We start from the raw sequence: 18,890 nt of genomic DNA on the forward strand, positions 1-18,890 counted from the left end.
CACACATTGGGCATCTCCGCATATTTGTTTGCATAGCATATGCCCACATACATGATGATGATCGCAAGAAATTGGATGCAAAGTCATGCAAATGCATCATGGTTGGCTACAGCGAAGAAAGCAAAGCATACAAGTTGTATGATCCCATCAACCACAAGGTCATTACCTCCAAAGATGTAATCTTTGATGAGGAATCAGAATGGAAAACCTCAATTACACAGGAGATAGACACACCAATTTCATAGTCATCTATAAACAGGTTGATGAAGAAGAGAAGGCCAGATTAACATATGCTCAGAAAGGCAAAGCAATTCAGGTTGAAACCACCAACTATGCTCTTATGACTACCATCATGGCTACAAAAGAGCCAGTGTACTTCAAAGATGCAGTAGAGAAGCTAGAATGGCAAACTACTATGAATGAAGAAATGGATGCTTTGTACAAGAATAATACTTGGGAATTATGAGACCTTCCACTAGGAAAGAAGGCCATAGCAAATAAATGGGTATACAAAATAAAGTACAGTCCAGATGGAAGTATTCAAAGATACAAAGCCAGGCTAGTTGCAAAATGATTTATAGCAATATGCTCAAGATTATGATGAGACTTATGCTCCAGTAGCAAAGATGAATTCCATATAGTTCTTGATATCACTAGTGACACTTAGTAAATGGAATGTGTATCGGCTCGATGGATGCATTTCTCAACGGTTACCTAGATGAGGAAGTCTACATGCAACAACTAGTAGGTTATTTGAACTAGGAAAGGAGAATCAGGTTTGCCATGTCAAGAAAAGTCTCTACGGCTCAAAGCAAGCACCTAGAAGTTGGTACAACAGAATCAACAAGTATTTTGCTAATTTGGGATACATGAAGTCCAATGCAGATCATAATCTCTACTACAAAGTTCAAGGGGAAGACATTACTATTGTGCTTTTGTACGTAGATGATCTGATTGTGACCAGAAGCAAGGATAGCTTCATCAAGAAATTGAAACAAGACTTATCTATAGAGTTCCACATGAAAGATCTTGGACTTCTGCACTATGAGTCAGCTGAAGTATGTTGACACTCTCCTGAAGAAGTTTCATATGGAAAATTACAAGATTGCAGCCACTCCCATGGAACAGAGTTTGAAGCTTACAAAAGATTCAGAAAAGCCTACAGTCAATGACATACTATAGGTAGTTCATTGGATCTCTTATATATCTAACTATCACATGGCCATATATTTGTTATGCAGTAAGTTCACTAGCAGAGTTTATGGCAAATCCAAAATAGTCTCATTGGAATGCAGCCAAAAGAGTCTTGAGATATATCAGAGGTACAAGATAGCTTGGAATAGAATACAGAGGAAGTCATCCAAGGTTGCATGGATACCGTGACAATGACTATGCTCGAGATCATGAGACCAAGAGATCCACACAGGGATATGCATTTTTCCTTGGTCAAGGTGCTATATCATGGTTGTCAAACAAACAACCAACTATTTCTTTACCTTCGACTATTGAATGCATTATATCATGTTTTTCATCACCTGTCATGCATGAGGGTCCAAAATCACTATCGGGTGTCTTATTTGAGAGTAGAGTCTTTGATGGCCATGAAAGTTTCCACTTGCCTCATTCGTACCCACCTTAAGGTGCACGCAAAGTATCGTGTTCATCAAGATATGGTTTGAATTGTACGGGCTTAATGTATAGGGATTAGAGTTTAGGCTATAGAAGTTAGGGTCTAAGTTATAGAGTTGAAGGTTTAGGGTATATGGTATAGAATTTAGGATGTAGGATTTAAGAATGGTAAAGGTATTTGCAAAGTTTCATGAGCATGCCTTATATATAATTGATGAAAGGGGCTGGGAAAAAAGAGTGACTATAATCCAAGACCATGCAAGGATTAATTTATTTTTTGTTTGAAAAGAATAAATTAAAAAAAACGGCCATGGTTCCATGGGTAGGAAAAAAAGGAAATGGAGGGAATGGAGGGAAGGGGAATAGAAGGGGAGAGGGAGGAGAGGGCAGGAATAGAGGGAAAGGAAACTAGGGGAGGGGAGGGGGGGAAGGGAGGGAAGGCGAAAGGTAAAGAAGGGCAGAGAGGGAAGGGGAGGGGAAGAGGGAGAGGGGAGGGGAGGAGAGGGGAGAAGGAAGTTTGAATTCTAGGGGAGGGAAGGGAGAGGAGGGGGAGAAGGAGGACTGGGAAGTTTGAATTCTAGGGAGGAACAGGGAGAGGCAAAAAATAAAAAATTTCAAAATTTTAAGGGTTTTGTGGCTTATATATTGACTCACACCTCCCATAACTCAAAGGAGAATATCCTCCTTCCCTCCCCTCCCCCTCCCTCCCTCCCCCTCCCGCTCCCCTCTCTCTTCTCCCTCCCCCTCTCCCTCTTCTTCTCCTCCACTTTGCCTTTTTCTTCCCCCCCCTTCCTTTTCCCCTCTCTCTTCTCCTTCTCCCTCTCCCTCTTCTTCTCGTGCCCTTCGCCTTCCTCTTTCCCCTCCTCCTTCCCCTCCAAACCACATTACTGTAGCCACAAAAAATTATTATTATTATTATTTTATTCATTTATTGGGTGGCACGGCCGTGCGGCCATGATTGCACGAGGAGCATTAGGGAGGGGGAGGGGAGGGGGGATTGTGTATCCATAGTAACCCCCCCCTCCCCCTTCCTTCCTCCCTTTCCTCATCCCCTTGCCTTTTCCCTTCCTCTCCTTCTCCTCCCCTCCCCTTCCCCCTTCCTTCCCTCCCCCTTTCCCTTCTCACCCTCCCCTTCCCTCCCCTTCCCCCCTCCTTTCCCCTTTCTCACCCTCCCCTTTCCCTTCCCCTTCCCCTTTCCCTTCCCCTTCCCCTTCCCCCCTCCTTCCCCCTTCCCTTCGCCTTCCCCTTCCCCTTCCCCTCTCTCTCCCCCTCACCTCCCCTTCCCCTTCCCCCTTCCCTTCCCTTTCCCCTTCCTTTCCCCCTTCCTTCCCCTCTCTCTATCCCCCCCCTTCCATCCCCCCCCCCTCTCTCTCTCTCTCTCTCTCTCTCTCTCTCTCTAGGGACACGCAGCCCATGGGACCCAAACAATGCTTAAAATAATGTTCTGGAATTGTAGGGGTTTCCCATGGCATAAAGGCTCTGGTCTCAATGATGTGTTAGATGATGCAGAGATAGTTTTTTTAGCAGAAACATGGGAAAGAGACGTGCAAAGATTACCAACAGTTCAAGGATGCATGGTACATTCACTATGGCAAACACGAGCAGGCACTCGTGGGCAAGGAGGGATTGCATGCATGTACAAGGAATGTTTACAAGACATTGTTAGTTTATGCAAGGATGATCCTTACAAAAGATACATATGGATAAAGATAGAGATGAAGCCAATGCCATTATACATTGTGGGATGCTACATCCCACATCGGGAATCTCCATACTATCCACGATATGGTAAAGATGCCTCAGATCCATTTGGAGATCTATGCTCAGATGTGGTCCACTTCAGCTCCAAGGGATGAGTAATAATAATGGGAGACATGAATGCACAAATTGGAAATGCCCAAATTCAGTCATTGACAGGACATGAATACAATAAAGAGGAAGAGATTGAAATAGACACTAGTTGGCATCGATGCTCTCAAGATAAGGAGACTAATGCACATGGGGAAGCACTTATGAGTCTAATCAATGGCCTTCAAATGATTGTGTTAAATGGAACATCCTTATTTCCACGTGCAAAGGTCCCGACCTGTTTCCCAGCTAGTGGAGGACAAAGTGTGGTGGACTATGTTCTAGTTTCCACAGATACAATACATCTAGTAGCATGTTACAAGATAGGCTCAAAAATGCCTGAATCGGATCATACCCCTCTCTACATCGAGATGCACATACCCCATTTGGCAGAAGTTAAAACAGCCACAACAGAAAACTGGTCCCTCCGCATGGACATAGACAAAAGGGAATATTATGAAGAGGCTGTAGATACATTGCTCAAGAACACATGCATGCTAGATTGGAATAGAATGAGGGAAGCATTATTCTCTACTGCACAAATAGTTTTGGGGCAGAGAAAAAATAAGAGAACATGTACAAAAGGGCTACCATGTAATCGGTGGTTCGATAAAGAATGTAAGAGCACCAGATTGAAGATAAAACATATGCCAAATGGGAGTGAACGTAGAGAAGCTGAAAGGCTCTTTCATGCCCTTAACTGGAGGAAGAGAAGGAAATACTTGGTGGATAAAGAATGGGAAGATGCCATAGATTTTGCAAAGAACCTAAAAGGCACTTGGAGGAAAACAAAGGGAAGAAAAAAGGATGTTCTAGGAGATTTTACAGCAGAGGAAATGCTTCAATATGTGAAGCAATTATACATGCACCCAAATGCCCCACCTATGGTTGTTGAGAGGTTCTTCTACAATGGTCCAAACATTTTCACTATAGATGCTGTAAATGAAGGTCTTAAAAAAATGGCCAATGGGAAAGCACCAGACACTCTACATTTTCATACTGAGATGATCAAGTGGACAAAGGATTATACAAGAGGGTGCTTAGCCCACTTGCTTAATGATGCAATTAAACATGGTTTCCCACTAGACTGGCAAGATAATTGGATAAAACCCATCTTTAAAGGGGGAGATCGCAGTCAGCTCACCAATTACAGGACTATCATGGTAGGATCCATTATGGCAAAGCTCTTCAGCACAATTATCGAAAATGAGCTGAGTCTATGGGCTGAGCTGAATAGAAAAAGAGCCATTGGACAGGCAGGCTTCAGGAAGAACCACAGTACAGCTGATCATTTGATTACTTTGAGGGTACTAATGGAAGAAAGCAGGCTAAGAGAACAACCCCTTTTTTGCTGCTTTATTGATTTTACAAAAGCATTTGACACTGTCCCCAGGAACCATTTGTGGGAAAGATTAGTGCATTTAGAAGTGCCTGATCATCTGAGAATGGCAATCTTTAGAATGTATGAAAAACTAGCATGCCAAGTAAAAGGGAATAATGGGCTGTTAGCCACATTTTATAGTAACATGGGAGTCAAACAAGGCTGCCCATTATCCCCAACATTGTTTGGTCTATGCATAGACAAGCTGGAAGAGTTAATTCATATGATGCTATAGGGAGAGCAGCTAATGAGTCCCCAAATATGTGGATATACCATTCTACTATTGCTTTATGTAGATGATGTGGTCTTCTTCTCTTACACACCAGAGAATATACAGCGGATGATGCACACCCTCCATAAATTTTGCATGGAGAGTGGTCTAACAGTTAATGTCAATAAGAACAAACTGATGGTAATAAAGACAATACAGCCAGCCAACATCCCAAGCATTATGTATGATAAGAAGGAAATCGAGAGGGTGCAAACTTTCAAATACTTGGGGATAGATGTACCATCTAACCATAGATGGGGAGATTGTGTTCAGAGGAGGATTGATGTAGGATGGGGTAAGTACTATTGCTTTGAAAATGACTGTAGAAATAATGACACCACGAGATGGGATATTAGGCATGTGCTATTTGATGTGTAATGTCATTCAAACAGTGCTTTACGGTGTGGAGGTATGGAGAGGTAGCATTTGAGCATCAAAATGGAATGACATTGAGAAATTGCAGAAGTCATTTCTCAAAAGGCATTTAGGAATTAAGTCCACCACACCATACTCAATCATGCTTCTTGAAACTGGTTGCAGACCCATTGGAAAGAGTCCTCAAATATATAAAGAGGATTCAAGATATGCAAGCACATAGGCTACCAAAGAGAGCATGGGAGGCAAGCAAGAGACCTCAAAAAACAAACAAGGGCAAGATGCTATCATTTGGATGGGGGTATGACATTAAAGGCTAGTTCCAAAGATGGGAAGTTGCTTCTTACTTAGATGCAATGCCAAGGGAAGAGGAGAAAAGGACGTTTTCTACAGCCTTTTTAGAAGCACTACACAATAAATGGCAATCAGCGAAGAAAAGGACCAAATATGAATATTATTGTGAGAATATCAACCCCAACTATTGGACCACATACTCTCAGAAAGAGAACAAAGCACACAAATATATATGCACACCTATCTCTCTCAGGGCAAGAAGAAGCATCGCAGTCATCCGAACTCAATCACACTCCCTAGAAGTAGAGAAAAAGGCATGGGAAGGAGTATCAAGGGAACAAAGACTCTGCCACCTATGCAACTTAGATGAAGTGGAAAATGAGGCACATGTTCTTTTGACATGTCTGCGATATGAGCATCTAAGAGAAGATTTCAGCATTGTCACGCAGCATCACAACAGTTTGGAGAGCTTGCTTTCCCATCCTCACCTCGCAGCCTTGGGCAATTACATTACCAAGGTCCTTGCATACCGTGACCAATGTATTACACAGGTAGCAACATGCTAGCTGTCCACTCCACCCTTCTTCAAAGAAGGAGACTTTTTTGTAACATTCCATTGGGTCCCATGGGTCGATTTCAGGCCCCAGAGGACGATAATAATAGTTTCTTTCTTTCTCTCTCTCTCTCTCTCTCCTGGTCAATGATTGTAGCATGAATCCCACATCAACATGGATGAACTAAAAGCCCTGTAGGCATGTTCATGCCATGTGTGCAAGAGCAATGCACCCGTGCTTCCATATGTAACAATGGCCTTCCATCGATGAACCAAGGGCATGTTTGTGCCATGCATGCATGTGTAGTGTCCTATGATACCATATCTACTAGATATTAGAGTTTTGAACTTTGAAATGGTGTTTATTAATATCGTTATGATATCTTGGAGATTTTAAACGACTCTTATCATGGTACTTTAATGTCACACACACACACACACACACACACACATAGATATACATATACGTATACATATATGTATACATATATGTATACGTATATGTATATCTATGTGTGTGTGTGTGTGTGTATAAAATTTACATGCATTAAAATTTAATTTAAATTGTTAAGAAGTTAAGAAAAAGTTGAGTCTCAATCTTTATAGAATGTTACATTAAATTTTACAATTTTCATTTTTTGCACTTCCAAAAACTTACCAAATTATCTTACTTGTTGTTTAAAGCTTTGCTTTTTTAAGAGTATACTTCTTTAAAAAATTACATCTTAAAGTACCCCAAAATATGTATAAAAGTGATTTCAGAGAGTCCACTTTCCCAAAGTACTTACAAAAATGATTTTGAATAGTGCACCAGTCCAAAATTAATGAAAGCATGTTCCCATAATTTTGTAAGTAAAGTAGTTCAGTGCAATGCATATAGATAATATTCATTGCAATGTAGATAATGTTCAAAGCAACTATGGGTCATCCAAACATTTTTGCAAGAAACAAAATATTGTGCCATGAATTGTAACTCCGTTGAATCCTATGGACCTCATATGGCATGAAAGTAGATGATGCTCGAAAGCATCCATCACTAGATTTACCAAAAAGATAGGTAAGGGTCACAAGGTGTTTGTAATGAGTTGCTAAAATCCTATGGCATGGAACAAAATCCATCGCTACATCTATCATAAGGAAATAAGTTATAGGCTAGGAGGAGTGATGGATCTCTTTTCTAATCCATCTTTATGTTTTGAGCATGTATTAAATAACTCTTGAAAATCTACAATTCCACTAGAGAGTCGAGACGACACTCATTATAAAGACACAGACAAAGAAAATCAACTGTAAGTTTCAGTAGGGACTACTCTAGTGGCACCTATCCTTCCTTGTATCACCTCAAATTGCAAGAAATCAAAGAGATCAAAATTAGTTTTACTTTGTATAAACAAGTAAAAATTGTTAAAAAATGGCATTACATCCATTTCTACTTGGACATGTTGATAGATCCTTTTCATGAAAGCAAGGATTTGAAGAATTTATTATATCCTTTTGTTGTGATACTAGTAGAAATTTGAATCAGCATCCTTCTAAATGTCTTTTGGTTGATTTATGATAGTTTCATGTCTTAGGACCACTTTTTCTCAAAATTAACTATAGATATGACAATTAAGCATACTGCAAGCTATAATAGCTCACTGTGACTTCTTGATTATCCTCATTATGGGAGCTATGAGGGTACCCTTTCTCTTTAGTTATTTCAAGGTTGGACAAACTAATTTGCAATCTTAGGAGTATTGGAGCTGGTGAGACACATGATGCTTATCATATGTGTCGTGTTTGGTCTCTATTTGCTTTACCAAGGATCATTTGTGGGGTTAACTCTTCTTTTTCCTTTATAAAGTATCCTTGTTGGAAGATGTTTCAAGCTTTCTTCCAAACTTGATTAACTTAACTCTCAATGCTTTTTTTGAAAACCGAGAGTGATGTATTACAAACAAATTGCATTAGTGAGTAAAGAATTTTGACCTTTGCTATTTCTTTGGCTAATCCAACCTATATGAGGTCGTTTTCTTGGGCCCCTTCTATTTCTTACAGTGTTGTTGAGCACCTTGGCTCATCTTCAATCATAAATATTTTCTTCCAAGCACTTTCTATTGGAACGATCTGGAATTGAATATTCATGTAATCATGTGAATTTTCTTGTGACTACGTGTTGTGATGGTGTATTTCATGTAATTATAGGAACAATCATGCCTTCATGCTATCTAGTGGCTCTATGACTTGTCAAACGGCATAGTACTAGTGGTAGTTATAAAACTACCACCAACATTTACTTCAAACTACTGTCAGTACTCTAGAAGTAATAAAATAGTCGGTAGTAGTTTTAATAGTACCATTAGAACAAGAAATAATACCGTTGGTACTTTCCTTAATATTGACGATAATAGGCTTACCAGTGGTATCCTATGTAGTACCACCATAGTACTACTGGCCCAAGTTATTATGCCCCCGCCGAGCTCATTTCACCATTGTTGGGGATTGAGAAGAGGTAAAAGTTTTTACCTCTCTCCAAGTCTAGGCCGGGGGGCCTGGTATGGGAAGTGGTTCTTGGTCCTGCATCCTAAATAGGACAGGGGCTAGTAGGGACCATGACCTTGATCCAGGTTACCTCAGATCTCCACATCAAGTGGGGATTATTTTGTCAAAAAAAAAAAACACATTTTGCATCTACGCATTTAAAAAATCAAATGAATCTTTTGCATCCATGCATGATGCATGTCTATGCATTGAAATTAATGAAAGAATATTTTGCATTCATGCATGATCAGTGAATCGTATTCCATGTAATTTTATTAAAAAGAAAACCATAGGATTGGTACACAAGGAGTTAGAGTCACTAGTGCTTAGGTATTGTCACATGGTTGCTTGCTCGCTATTGTGTGGTATAATGCAGTTGTTTGCAAGGGTCAATCATTCAATCTTTCTGCAAGTTTCAGGGCCCAAGATTTCTACACACATAGTAGCATATGTTTGCAAGCATGGCCTCGATGGCTTGGACCAAGCCAAAACTAGGGAAGAGTTGAATAGGGCCAAACACAAAATAGTTATGAGAAGCATACATGATGCCTTTTCTATGAGGGTATGCAATATGTAAGAAAGTGAGATGCAAACAACAACATCTAGCTTAGATGGAATCAATAGTATGAAGAGAAGGATTCTCAAGATGCTAAGAGTATTTTGCAATCTGAAGCAATGAGATTCTTGTCAACTTGGTGCAATGGGAGAGCAATGGAATGATTTGGGTTGATAGTTTCATCGAAAATGTAGAGAAGTGCTTCAAGGAAGCATGTAATGTGGATACCACCCTTGCTCAAGAGTATGACATAGTAAGGTTAACATAATGGACTGGTGTGCATGGGTCAGATCGATGAGTTTTAGTGTCTATGAGCTGGGATAAGAAGGTTGCATCCACCTATGGACGAGCCATATCCCTAGGTGTAGCCAAAGGCATGTAGCCTCTGGATCCTCTTAGCCACCATTGAGGGACGATGTCCTCCAAAGAGCCCAACACCTAGCAAGTAACATAAGCCATGTGTCTTTCTTGATGTACCTCATTGAGAAAGAGATAGAAGTTGGCAAGAAGGTGGGTTTAGGGGCATATGGAAGCTATTTCAAGTGTTCTTGGTAGGATCCCCAAGATTGCCATATCATGTGGAATATGCTGGTAAGAAGTACAAAGGGAATGTTGGGACTTGCACACGAGAGTCAACAAGCAAAGGACAGATGCAGATCTGACATCTAATGCTTGTCCATATGATAAACAACTGTAGAAGAACCAATGCATGCCATCACACCATATTTTAATGGTGGCAGTGTCCTAGAGTTTCTGCAAATTGTGCCAATGCATCAGGGTAGATTCACATGCTACATCCACGAGGTTCTAAGTGGGGGAGGTAGATTTAATGGCCACAACAAGGGGGGGACTCCAAGATACATTGGACATGGATGTATTTTGTGAGAATCTTTTGCATATCATCCATGCCCTGGGAGATGCATTAGCCCAGTTGCATGCTAGAAATTGGATGCACACGAACTTGCATCCAAGCAACATTCTCTTAGATTTTGTTGAAAATTCTAGATGTTGCATAGGCATCATAGACTTGGGGATGGCCATGGAATTCACGGTGACTCAAAAGGCATTCAAGAAATTAAAGAAGCAATCTAGAGAGACAAATGCCAGGTTTGCTGAGAGAGTTCACACGAAAGAGCAAAAGCGTTTGCAAAACAGTGGCTTACACCTAAGCTACAATATGGAGCATTAAAAGGTATATACACCCCTCATGCAAACACATTGGCTAGGAGAGATCATTGTTAAAATGATCTAGCTTTATGAAGATGCACGAAAATATCTCGACAAAGATCGAGTGGTGCCATGGTTTAACTTGTTACAGAAGTTAAAAGGCATGCAAGGGAACATATGATGAATCCCACCCCTGAATTGCGAAGGCCACCTGCAGACACCATCAATATACTGAGGAGAGTAGGACGTGATAGTCAATTGGCCATGCAGCCTTTGGAGGAGATGAGCCTCACACTTAGGCTAGCATCATAGGCCTTTTGATTGGTCTTGTATTTACTAAGATCCCAAGTGTCAAACTTTTTGCGATGGAATCCTATTGAAATAAAATCAAGTCATTGCTGTTCGGCGTTTGTGCATTTGCAATGTACATGAGTTTTAATTAATTATTTTGTTATCTATAACAACTTGCATCTTAATTAGCATATGTAACAACATCTCTCATCTTGCATCAACCATACTATATGCAACAATCGCATCAAGCATCCACTCTCATGAACACTAAATTTGATGCATGTAGAACTTGCATACCACTTGGTTGTGAAGCATCCAATCACTCTATCACCAGAATGTCACAAGAATAGGGATCTCCTCCTCTGCCTAGAGAATGAAAAGGTTTCAAGATAGTAAGTAAGCATCCCTTGGTGCATGAGGAAGCCGAAGAGAAGCAACAATGTGTGCACTTTGAGAGACTATGTAGAGTAGCAAGTGCAATGCCCAAACACCTGCCATAGCCGATCACACACACATCAAGATATGCCAATTGTGAAGGTCTGGATGTTACTATTTTTGCACATATTTAATATTATATTTATTATTTTTGTTGGTCTTTCCTAAGTAATTATCACCTATACTACCTTGGTTAACAATATCACAGGGTATCCATTTTGGCGTTGAGATCCTCTTCTGCAAATTTTTGTCCAACCCCAAGAACATTATCAAGCATATGAATATTGGCTTGGGCAGTGACTCGATGCATCCATAGTTTGCCTAGTCACAGCTCATCTTGAAGGTTGTGCACGAAGATTTCTAGTTACAAGCATTTCCAATTGTGCATTCGTAGTCACAACTCGTACTCAATTTTTGCTCACATCATTGCCATCTTGTCTCCTAATTATTTCCATGATTTACTAATAAAATAGAACAAAGTCAAAATCTCAGAGCTCTACACCATAAATCCTTAACTCAAGGCTCCTCACTAACAATTACATTCATTGGAACTCATGATTGTGGTCCACAAGTTTCCCAAAATGCAAGGAGTCAGAGTATAGACCATCCCCAGGAGCACATAACAAACACTTTCATTCACTAGTACTCACGTTCATGGTCTGCAATTTCCCTAAAATGTAATGAATCGGAGTATGAACCACACCCATAAGTATAATGGATGCCCTCCCCCACTCGGCCTTACCAATAAGATCCAGATCATGGTCTCGGGGGGGTCACTATGTATAAACCCTCTATATCACGTGCATTCAAGGCCTATTTGTAAAATACCTTATCTGTCATTTTTCCATTAATAAAATGTACCCTTTTTCTATACAAATCTGTAATTTTTTTCCAAATTCCATTTAAAAACTCCCTTATGTAAGTAAATTTTTGTAAATTATAGATATTAAAAATATCCTTCTGTTGAACTCACGTGATAGGGTTACATATGATGACTGACCACCCCGAGATCATGGTTCACCTTTCTATCCCAAGTTACCAAATGGTTTATTGGTATATGAATCATAATCAGATCGAATGAAGAGCTTGTATTGTCTTTTCCACCAATATATAGGGTAGAGCTATGCGGGAAACTATGAATCCCAACTAACAATACCATCGGTACCATAGCTACTACTAGCGGTACCATGATGACTATCGATGGTAATATTCTATTACTGTCGGTTATAATACCAATGGTAAGAATAACTTTTGGTAATGTTTAAACTACCATTGATAATAATAATAGTCGATAATGTCTATACCACCTCCGATAATGTCTATACCACTGTAATAATAACCCCTGGTAATGTCTATACCACTGCCGCTAACATAAATACTATCACCTAGTATGTTAATAATACCGGTGGTAGTCTTACCTAGTTTCTCGATAATTTTTCCCAACAATCAATGTGATCATGTTGATTTCATGCTACTTTAGAGCATAACTAACGAACATTAATAACCCATTAATGCAAACATGAAAATGTGAACATAATCCTTGGGAATGATCCATAAAGAGGAGAATAAATATTCTAGAATATTTATAGATGCTATCAAAAGGAATGTAATTTCAAGTTTATGTGATTGTGTTACAACTACTATGTCACATATGTCTCCAAAATTATACTCTCAAAAGTGACTTACAAATTCTTCTTGAAGAAAGAATAATGGTTTACATTTTTGAGATATTAAGAGTGCATCGTGAGTGCCTACAATATGAAGTCTAAAGCGAATCTTATTGTATTATCATAGCATGCCACAAGATTTTGATTTTCTTGTTATGTGCTCTAATCAACACTATGTTGAGCATAATTCTATTCGCAAACAATATGGAAAGCATGATTGCATGGTCAATTATACATGCAGTGGACGTGCTACCAAAAGCAAACAATAAATTTACACCATAATTCCCAATTGGCCTTGACATAGTTACTCATGTTCTTGATAAGCTAGTTGAAAGAGCTACATGTATGTTATAGTTTGACATATTGGTTAAAGTAGACATAGTGGTTATGGTAGGTAACCTGGAGCAAAGTTTTCCTTTTGTGAGCCCTCATTAAGCGACATTTAATATGCATCTACGCTACATAATAGATGAGCATTTAGATGCATTTATGAGCACGTAGCAGAGTTTGAAATTGTGTTGTACGCTGATAAATGTGCATCACTGCTTTCCAAACATTTCCCATGATTACCAAAGAACATAATTTAATAAAAACATCAATGCTATGCACATGTAAAAATATCAATAAAAATTAAGTAAGGTGAGGAGAATGAGACGATATATAAAATAGTTTTGCCAATATGTAAAAAATTTGGATGATACAATGATGGGCTCGGTTCGATCTCATCCTCAATGAGATCAACCCTTGCCAAACTATCTACTTCAATATCCAGTATTTTTATATATGTGAATAGTACCTGTTCACATTGTTGCTATAGTACTAGTGTGTCCTTCTTGCTTTGTCAAAACTTTGTGGAGTCAATAATTACAAAGCCACTTGCATGGCATTTGATTGTTGCATTAGTGCCTCTTTTCACCACATCCTTAAACCACTTGACATCCAAAACATACACAAAGATTCTTGGGGGGGAAAAAAACATACACAAAGAAGTGCTGAAAGTCAAGCTTAATAATATCTTGGAAATCCATGGCTCCATTGGCTCCCTCGAAGCTAGCAATGATGCCGCAATCTTGTGTGTTTCTCCTATCATCAATCCGTTGTGTCCGAAAATGCTTGCCACCCATCTCCCACCCATATCTTGTCACCCATCTTTTCATCACCCTTTCTCCTTATCTTCTTGTGGTTTTAGCAATGAATGCTTTGTGATATAAATGTAAATGTTTTATTCGAATTGTAATCATTGGCTATAGACGTGCATGGAATTGTGCAAATTAAAATGCTATTGGCTGTAAAAATTGCATTGCACATTGTAGAAATGGGATTCCTACAACCACACAACATACACAGCATTCTATTCAACCACACAACATTCTGTTAAAAAAAATACAAATAAAAATCTGCAGAGCGTCTATATGCACGTCTTTTTGTTTTTTTAATAAATTTCTTTAGAGCGTCTATACGCATGTCTCTCTATTATACAGACGTGCCTATAGATGCGGGTTTCTAGATGCACTAATAGACACGCCCGTCACTTAAAAAAAAAATCAATAAATGCATCTGAAAATGTGTCTGTGTGTATGTACTCGAATTACAATACTTAGAAGCATATACCAGCTATGCTATTTTCTTTTGTCCACAATTTATATTGTCTCATTCTAAACCCTTAAGATAATTACTCACACATCTTAAAATAGGCATGATAGGCACACATTTAGGTCTCATGTGGGTGTAGAGGGTTATCAAGAGATGATGCCTAGCTTATATAATGAGAATGTTTGATAAAAAGAAACATAAACTAGAGACATCAATAACAAGCCAGATCTTTTTAGATATGATGCTAGAATATTAGAATAAGGAGCATTCGCAATGCATTAAGAAACTATAATTTGGTGCATCATGTGGAAAACATGGGCTTTGGATTGGGAAAAGTAGGAAACTTGTGTAATCCAAAGTGCTAGAATACTCCATCCTCATTATTTCCCAAATGTCATACTATAGGTACACTAAGAGAAATCTCCTATAGAGCTAGCAACATGTATATGCTTTGCAGGGCATGCATATTACCCACATTTTGAAAGATATACTTTGTTCTATATAAGCTTGGCTACATACGATCCATTCTAAACGTTGTGATTAACATATATGTCTTTGAACGTAACTAGAGTGATGTGGTGATAAGCGATACAACCATTGATATCGAGATCATTATTGGATAATCCTCTAATCTGTTGGAATGGAGAAAAGAAATTCTACCATAGTCTTGAAGATTTCTTATCCGCACATCCTATCTTAAATGAACATTGCCTACTAGAAGCTAAAACTATAGTGATATAAGACAATGTTTGAGAGGCCTCATCTAAGGCTAATAGTCAATGTTGTCTCATCAGAGGCTATTATACAAATAATAGATTTTGTGTCCCATTGGCTATTGCAATGCTTGGTGGCGTTGAATAGGTATGGTTTGTATAGTGTGAACATTGAGAAGGATGATGATATTCTCATTTTTAAATACTCATGAAAGAATAACCAAACATTGTGTGCACCATTTTCAAAGGAGAGAGAAATGGAAAAAGTGCGCTCTTGATGTTAATTCCTCCCTTTCTATCATGCCATTTGTTGTGGAGACCTTTGTTATTGGACCATTAAATTTGCTCTTGTACGATGATCATTGTCCTAACCTCTCTAGTCTTTGGCCTGCAAAGTTGTCATCTACTAGGGATGTGTTCAATGTGCTCTAATATTGACAAATAGTCTCTCATGTGCATTGCAAAATTGTCATCTACCAGGGATGTGTTCAGTATTGACAAATAATTTCTCTCATGTGCATTAGCCACCGCCCTGAATTTAGAATGTGCAACTATTCTTCAAAGAGAGAAGCATCGTGAAAGACCAAGTAGGGACATCTCAAAGTTCGAGAGTTCAAAGAGAGAAGCATCGTGAAAGACCAAATACACAAGTGACGAGTTATGAGGGACATCTCAAAGTTCGAGATCCTAGCAACAATCCAAGCCTATCCTCCTAGCATGGGAGTAACCTAAAGGACGGGGCTATCACACATATTTTGACACTGCGGTACCCACTCTAGTTAAAGCTATAATGGAGAATAGATTATACGACACTAATTAACGTTAAGCTGCGGTGATCCAAATTGAAAACTTGCAAGGAAACCGTCGCCCATCGTCTTGTTACATCCACAGGCCTGCAACTCGCAAATTTACGCATTCAGACGGTTCCGACAGTCAGCCATGCCATTCTTCCTGCAACTTTCTTTCTCCTGTGACCTTGGTTCTTCCCATACCAAAGCCTTGCCCATTTCCCATGATGCCACGTCTACGACAGAAAACGCCACCTTCGAGGAACATGTACAAGGAATGGAAGCAGACCAAGCATTGGCAGCCCCGGCCCCCAATCGTTTTGACCCCAAGATTGAACTTCATGCATCCAAGTCTTCTTGGGGGCAGAAGAGTCTAAGCTCGACTCGTAGCCTTTTAGCAGCGCTTGGCGTGGATGACCGAAGGAGAGTAATCCATTCCATCAAGGCTGGGTTGGCATTGGGCTTAGTTTCTTGTACTGTGCTGCTCCAAGTAGCGCATGAGAGCTTGGGTCGAAATGTGCTTTGGGCGATTTTGACGGTGGTGGTCGTGTTTGAATATACAGTAGGTAATAACGATTTATCTTCATACACGGCAAACCGTCGACCTGCTTAGACTAAAGATCTCTTCGACATTAGCATGGTTTTGACATGAAAATTTGCTAACAACTTCTGCTATGTCCTTTATGGTGTGTAACAGGTGCTACCCTTAGCAAAGTTCTCAATAGAGGTTTAGGGACGATCTTGGCTGCTTCGCTTGGGTTGCTCTTTGATCTTATCGCGAACATCAGCGGACCGAATATAGAACCATTCATAGTCGGTAGCTCTGTCTTTGCAATAGGTATAGAAAATAGTGTCACAAGTGTGATGTAACAAAGGGACGTTTGATTTTGCTTCGCTTCCACTAGGCTTGGAATTTGGGTGTTCATGTTCCTGTTCAATCAGGTACGATTGCAACGTACATTCGCTTCGTTCCGCAAATAAAAGCGAAATACGATTACGGGATTGTCATGTTCGTGCTTACTTTTTGCCTGGTGGTAGTCTCGGGGTACAGAGCACCAGACAACGTCGATCTTGTTCTTGACCGCATGTTAACAGTAATGCTCGGTTGTCTCATTAGCACGCTCGTGAGCTTGTGCATCTATCCTATTTGGGCAGGCGAAGACCTCCACAACCTTATCATTAACAATTTCAATGACTTGGCTAAGGCGCTGGAAGGTCTGTTGCTATTCTAGCTGATTCTTGTTCATATGTTAACGAATCAACGAATTCAGCTCAAAACAACGGCATGCTAGCTGACTGATCCTAAACATACCAGGATGCACGAGAGAATACTTTTTGGATGTGCACAAGGAGATACGAAGATCTTCCAAAATCTGTAAAGGTGAACCTTATGAGGATCCGATATACCGAGGTTACAGGGCAGTTCTAATTTCAAAGCAAACGGAAGAGTCCCTCGTAAGCTCACTGTGTGTAGTTCAGCCTCGTAAACATAAGTCTGTCAAGCAATTGTAAAATGGACGGCGATTGCCCTGCAGGCAAATTTTGCAAGCTGGGAGCCCTGGCACGGTCGTTTCGGATTCACGTATCCATGGAAAAAATGCGTACAAGTGGGCGCAATTTTAAGACATTGCGCGTACACCGTGTGCGCTTTGCATGGCTGTGTGCTTTCAGAAATACAGGTGAGAGCTCATATCACAGCCATTTATCTTAGATAGATTCAACAGAGGACTTTGAAGTTTATGTATCAGCGCTTGATCTGAGCCATACATGATTATTTTTATCAGGCGCCTGGTACGCTTCGTCAGATCTTCGCTCAGCCATGCATGAAAATTAGTTCCGAGGTGGTGAAGGTGCTTAGGGAGATCGCGGACTCTTTTAAAGAGTGTCGCAAGGTTAGATCCAAGGAGTGGATGTTGGACACCTTACACCGAGCGGTCGAGCAGTTGCATGTGTTTATAGATGGTCATCCACATCTACTGTACCCAGAAACGTGGCCAAGTAAAAGGACAACGACTGTAGATGACTCCATCGACGTCTCCAACGCTCTGCCTATATCGCGACTCTCACATTCTGTTGGTTCACCAGTAGCAGCGCTAATAACGACAGATTTAGACAAAGATGCACTTCATAGTAAGGACGAAATCACAGTTGAAACTCTAACCGATCAATCACAATTGCAGTCTCGGAAAAGCAGGGACTTTGTAGAATCTCTATCGGTGGCCACTGTTGCATCATTACTTATTGAGATTGTGTCGAGGCTAGAACCTCTACTGAAGGCCATGGCAGAGTTCGAAGAACAAGCTTGCTTTAAAGAAGCAGACGAGCCAAAGGCATCAAGGAAAGCTAATCTGGAAAGATACAACACCGAGAAACTTGTTTTGCAGCATTCTTCCTTACAAATGACTGAGCTGTAGATTGCTTTCCCTTGGGGGGTTTCTTTGGGCATCCCCCACGTTCTCTCTCTCTCTCTCTCTCTCTCTCTAAATGGGATGGAGCTTAGTTTGCATTATTCATCATTAGGCGTCATTACCTTTGAAACGGTAAAGGTGGGTTTTTTAAAAGTGAAAATTTCCTTGTTTGTAGGTGTGAAATTGTGTTGGAAATTCTCAAGAAGGAAAATATATACATACAAGTGACCCAAAAGCTTTGAGAAATAACATTCTTACAAGTCTAACAAAAAAAATATTGGCGAGTGAGGGAGATGTTGGTATCAACAAGGAAATGCTAGTCGGTATAAACATCGATATGCACGTCAGTATAGGTGTCGATATATACCGATACACATATCGACGACTAGCGACACTTG

At 40.0% G+C, this 18,890-nt stretch overlaps 1 protein-coding gene across 1 annotated transcript; it reads left to right on the forward strand.

Moving 5' to 3' along the window:
- The first annotated feature begins 16,235 nt into the window (after positions 1–16,235).
- Positions 16,236–18,498, forward strand: LOC147885391 (aluminum-activated malate transporter 14-like). The gene is made up of 6 exons (XM_087397024.1): positions 16,236–16,650; positions 16,782–16,922; positions 17,027–17,299; positions 17,400–17,539; positions 17,620–17,763; positions 17,869–18,498. The coding sequence occupies exons 1-6, from the start codon at positions 16,236–16,238 to the stop codon at positions 18,496–18,498; spliced, it is 1,743 nt and encodes a 580-aa protein (XP_087253150.1).
- The last annotated feature ends 392 nt before the right edge of the window (positions 18,499–18,890 follow it).

Source organism: Dipteris shenzhenensis, chromosome 25 (assembly GCF_047967505.1).
Source record: "Dipteris shenzhenensis isolate YYH24624 ecotype China chromosome 25, Dip_SZ_1.0, whole genome shotgun sequence".
Classification (NCBI taxonomy): Eukaryota; Viridiplantae; Streptophyta; class Polypodiopsida; order Gleicheniales; family Dipteridaceae; genus Dipteris; species Dipteris shenzhenensis.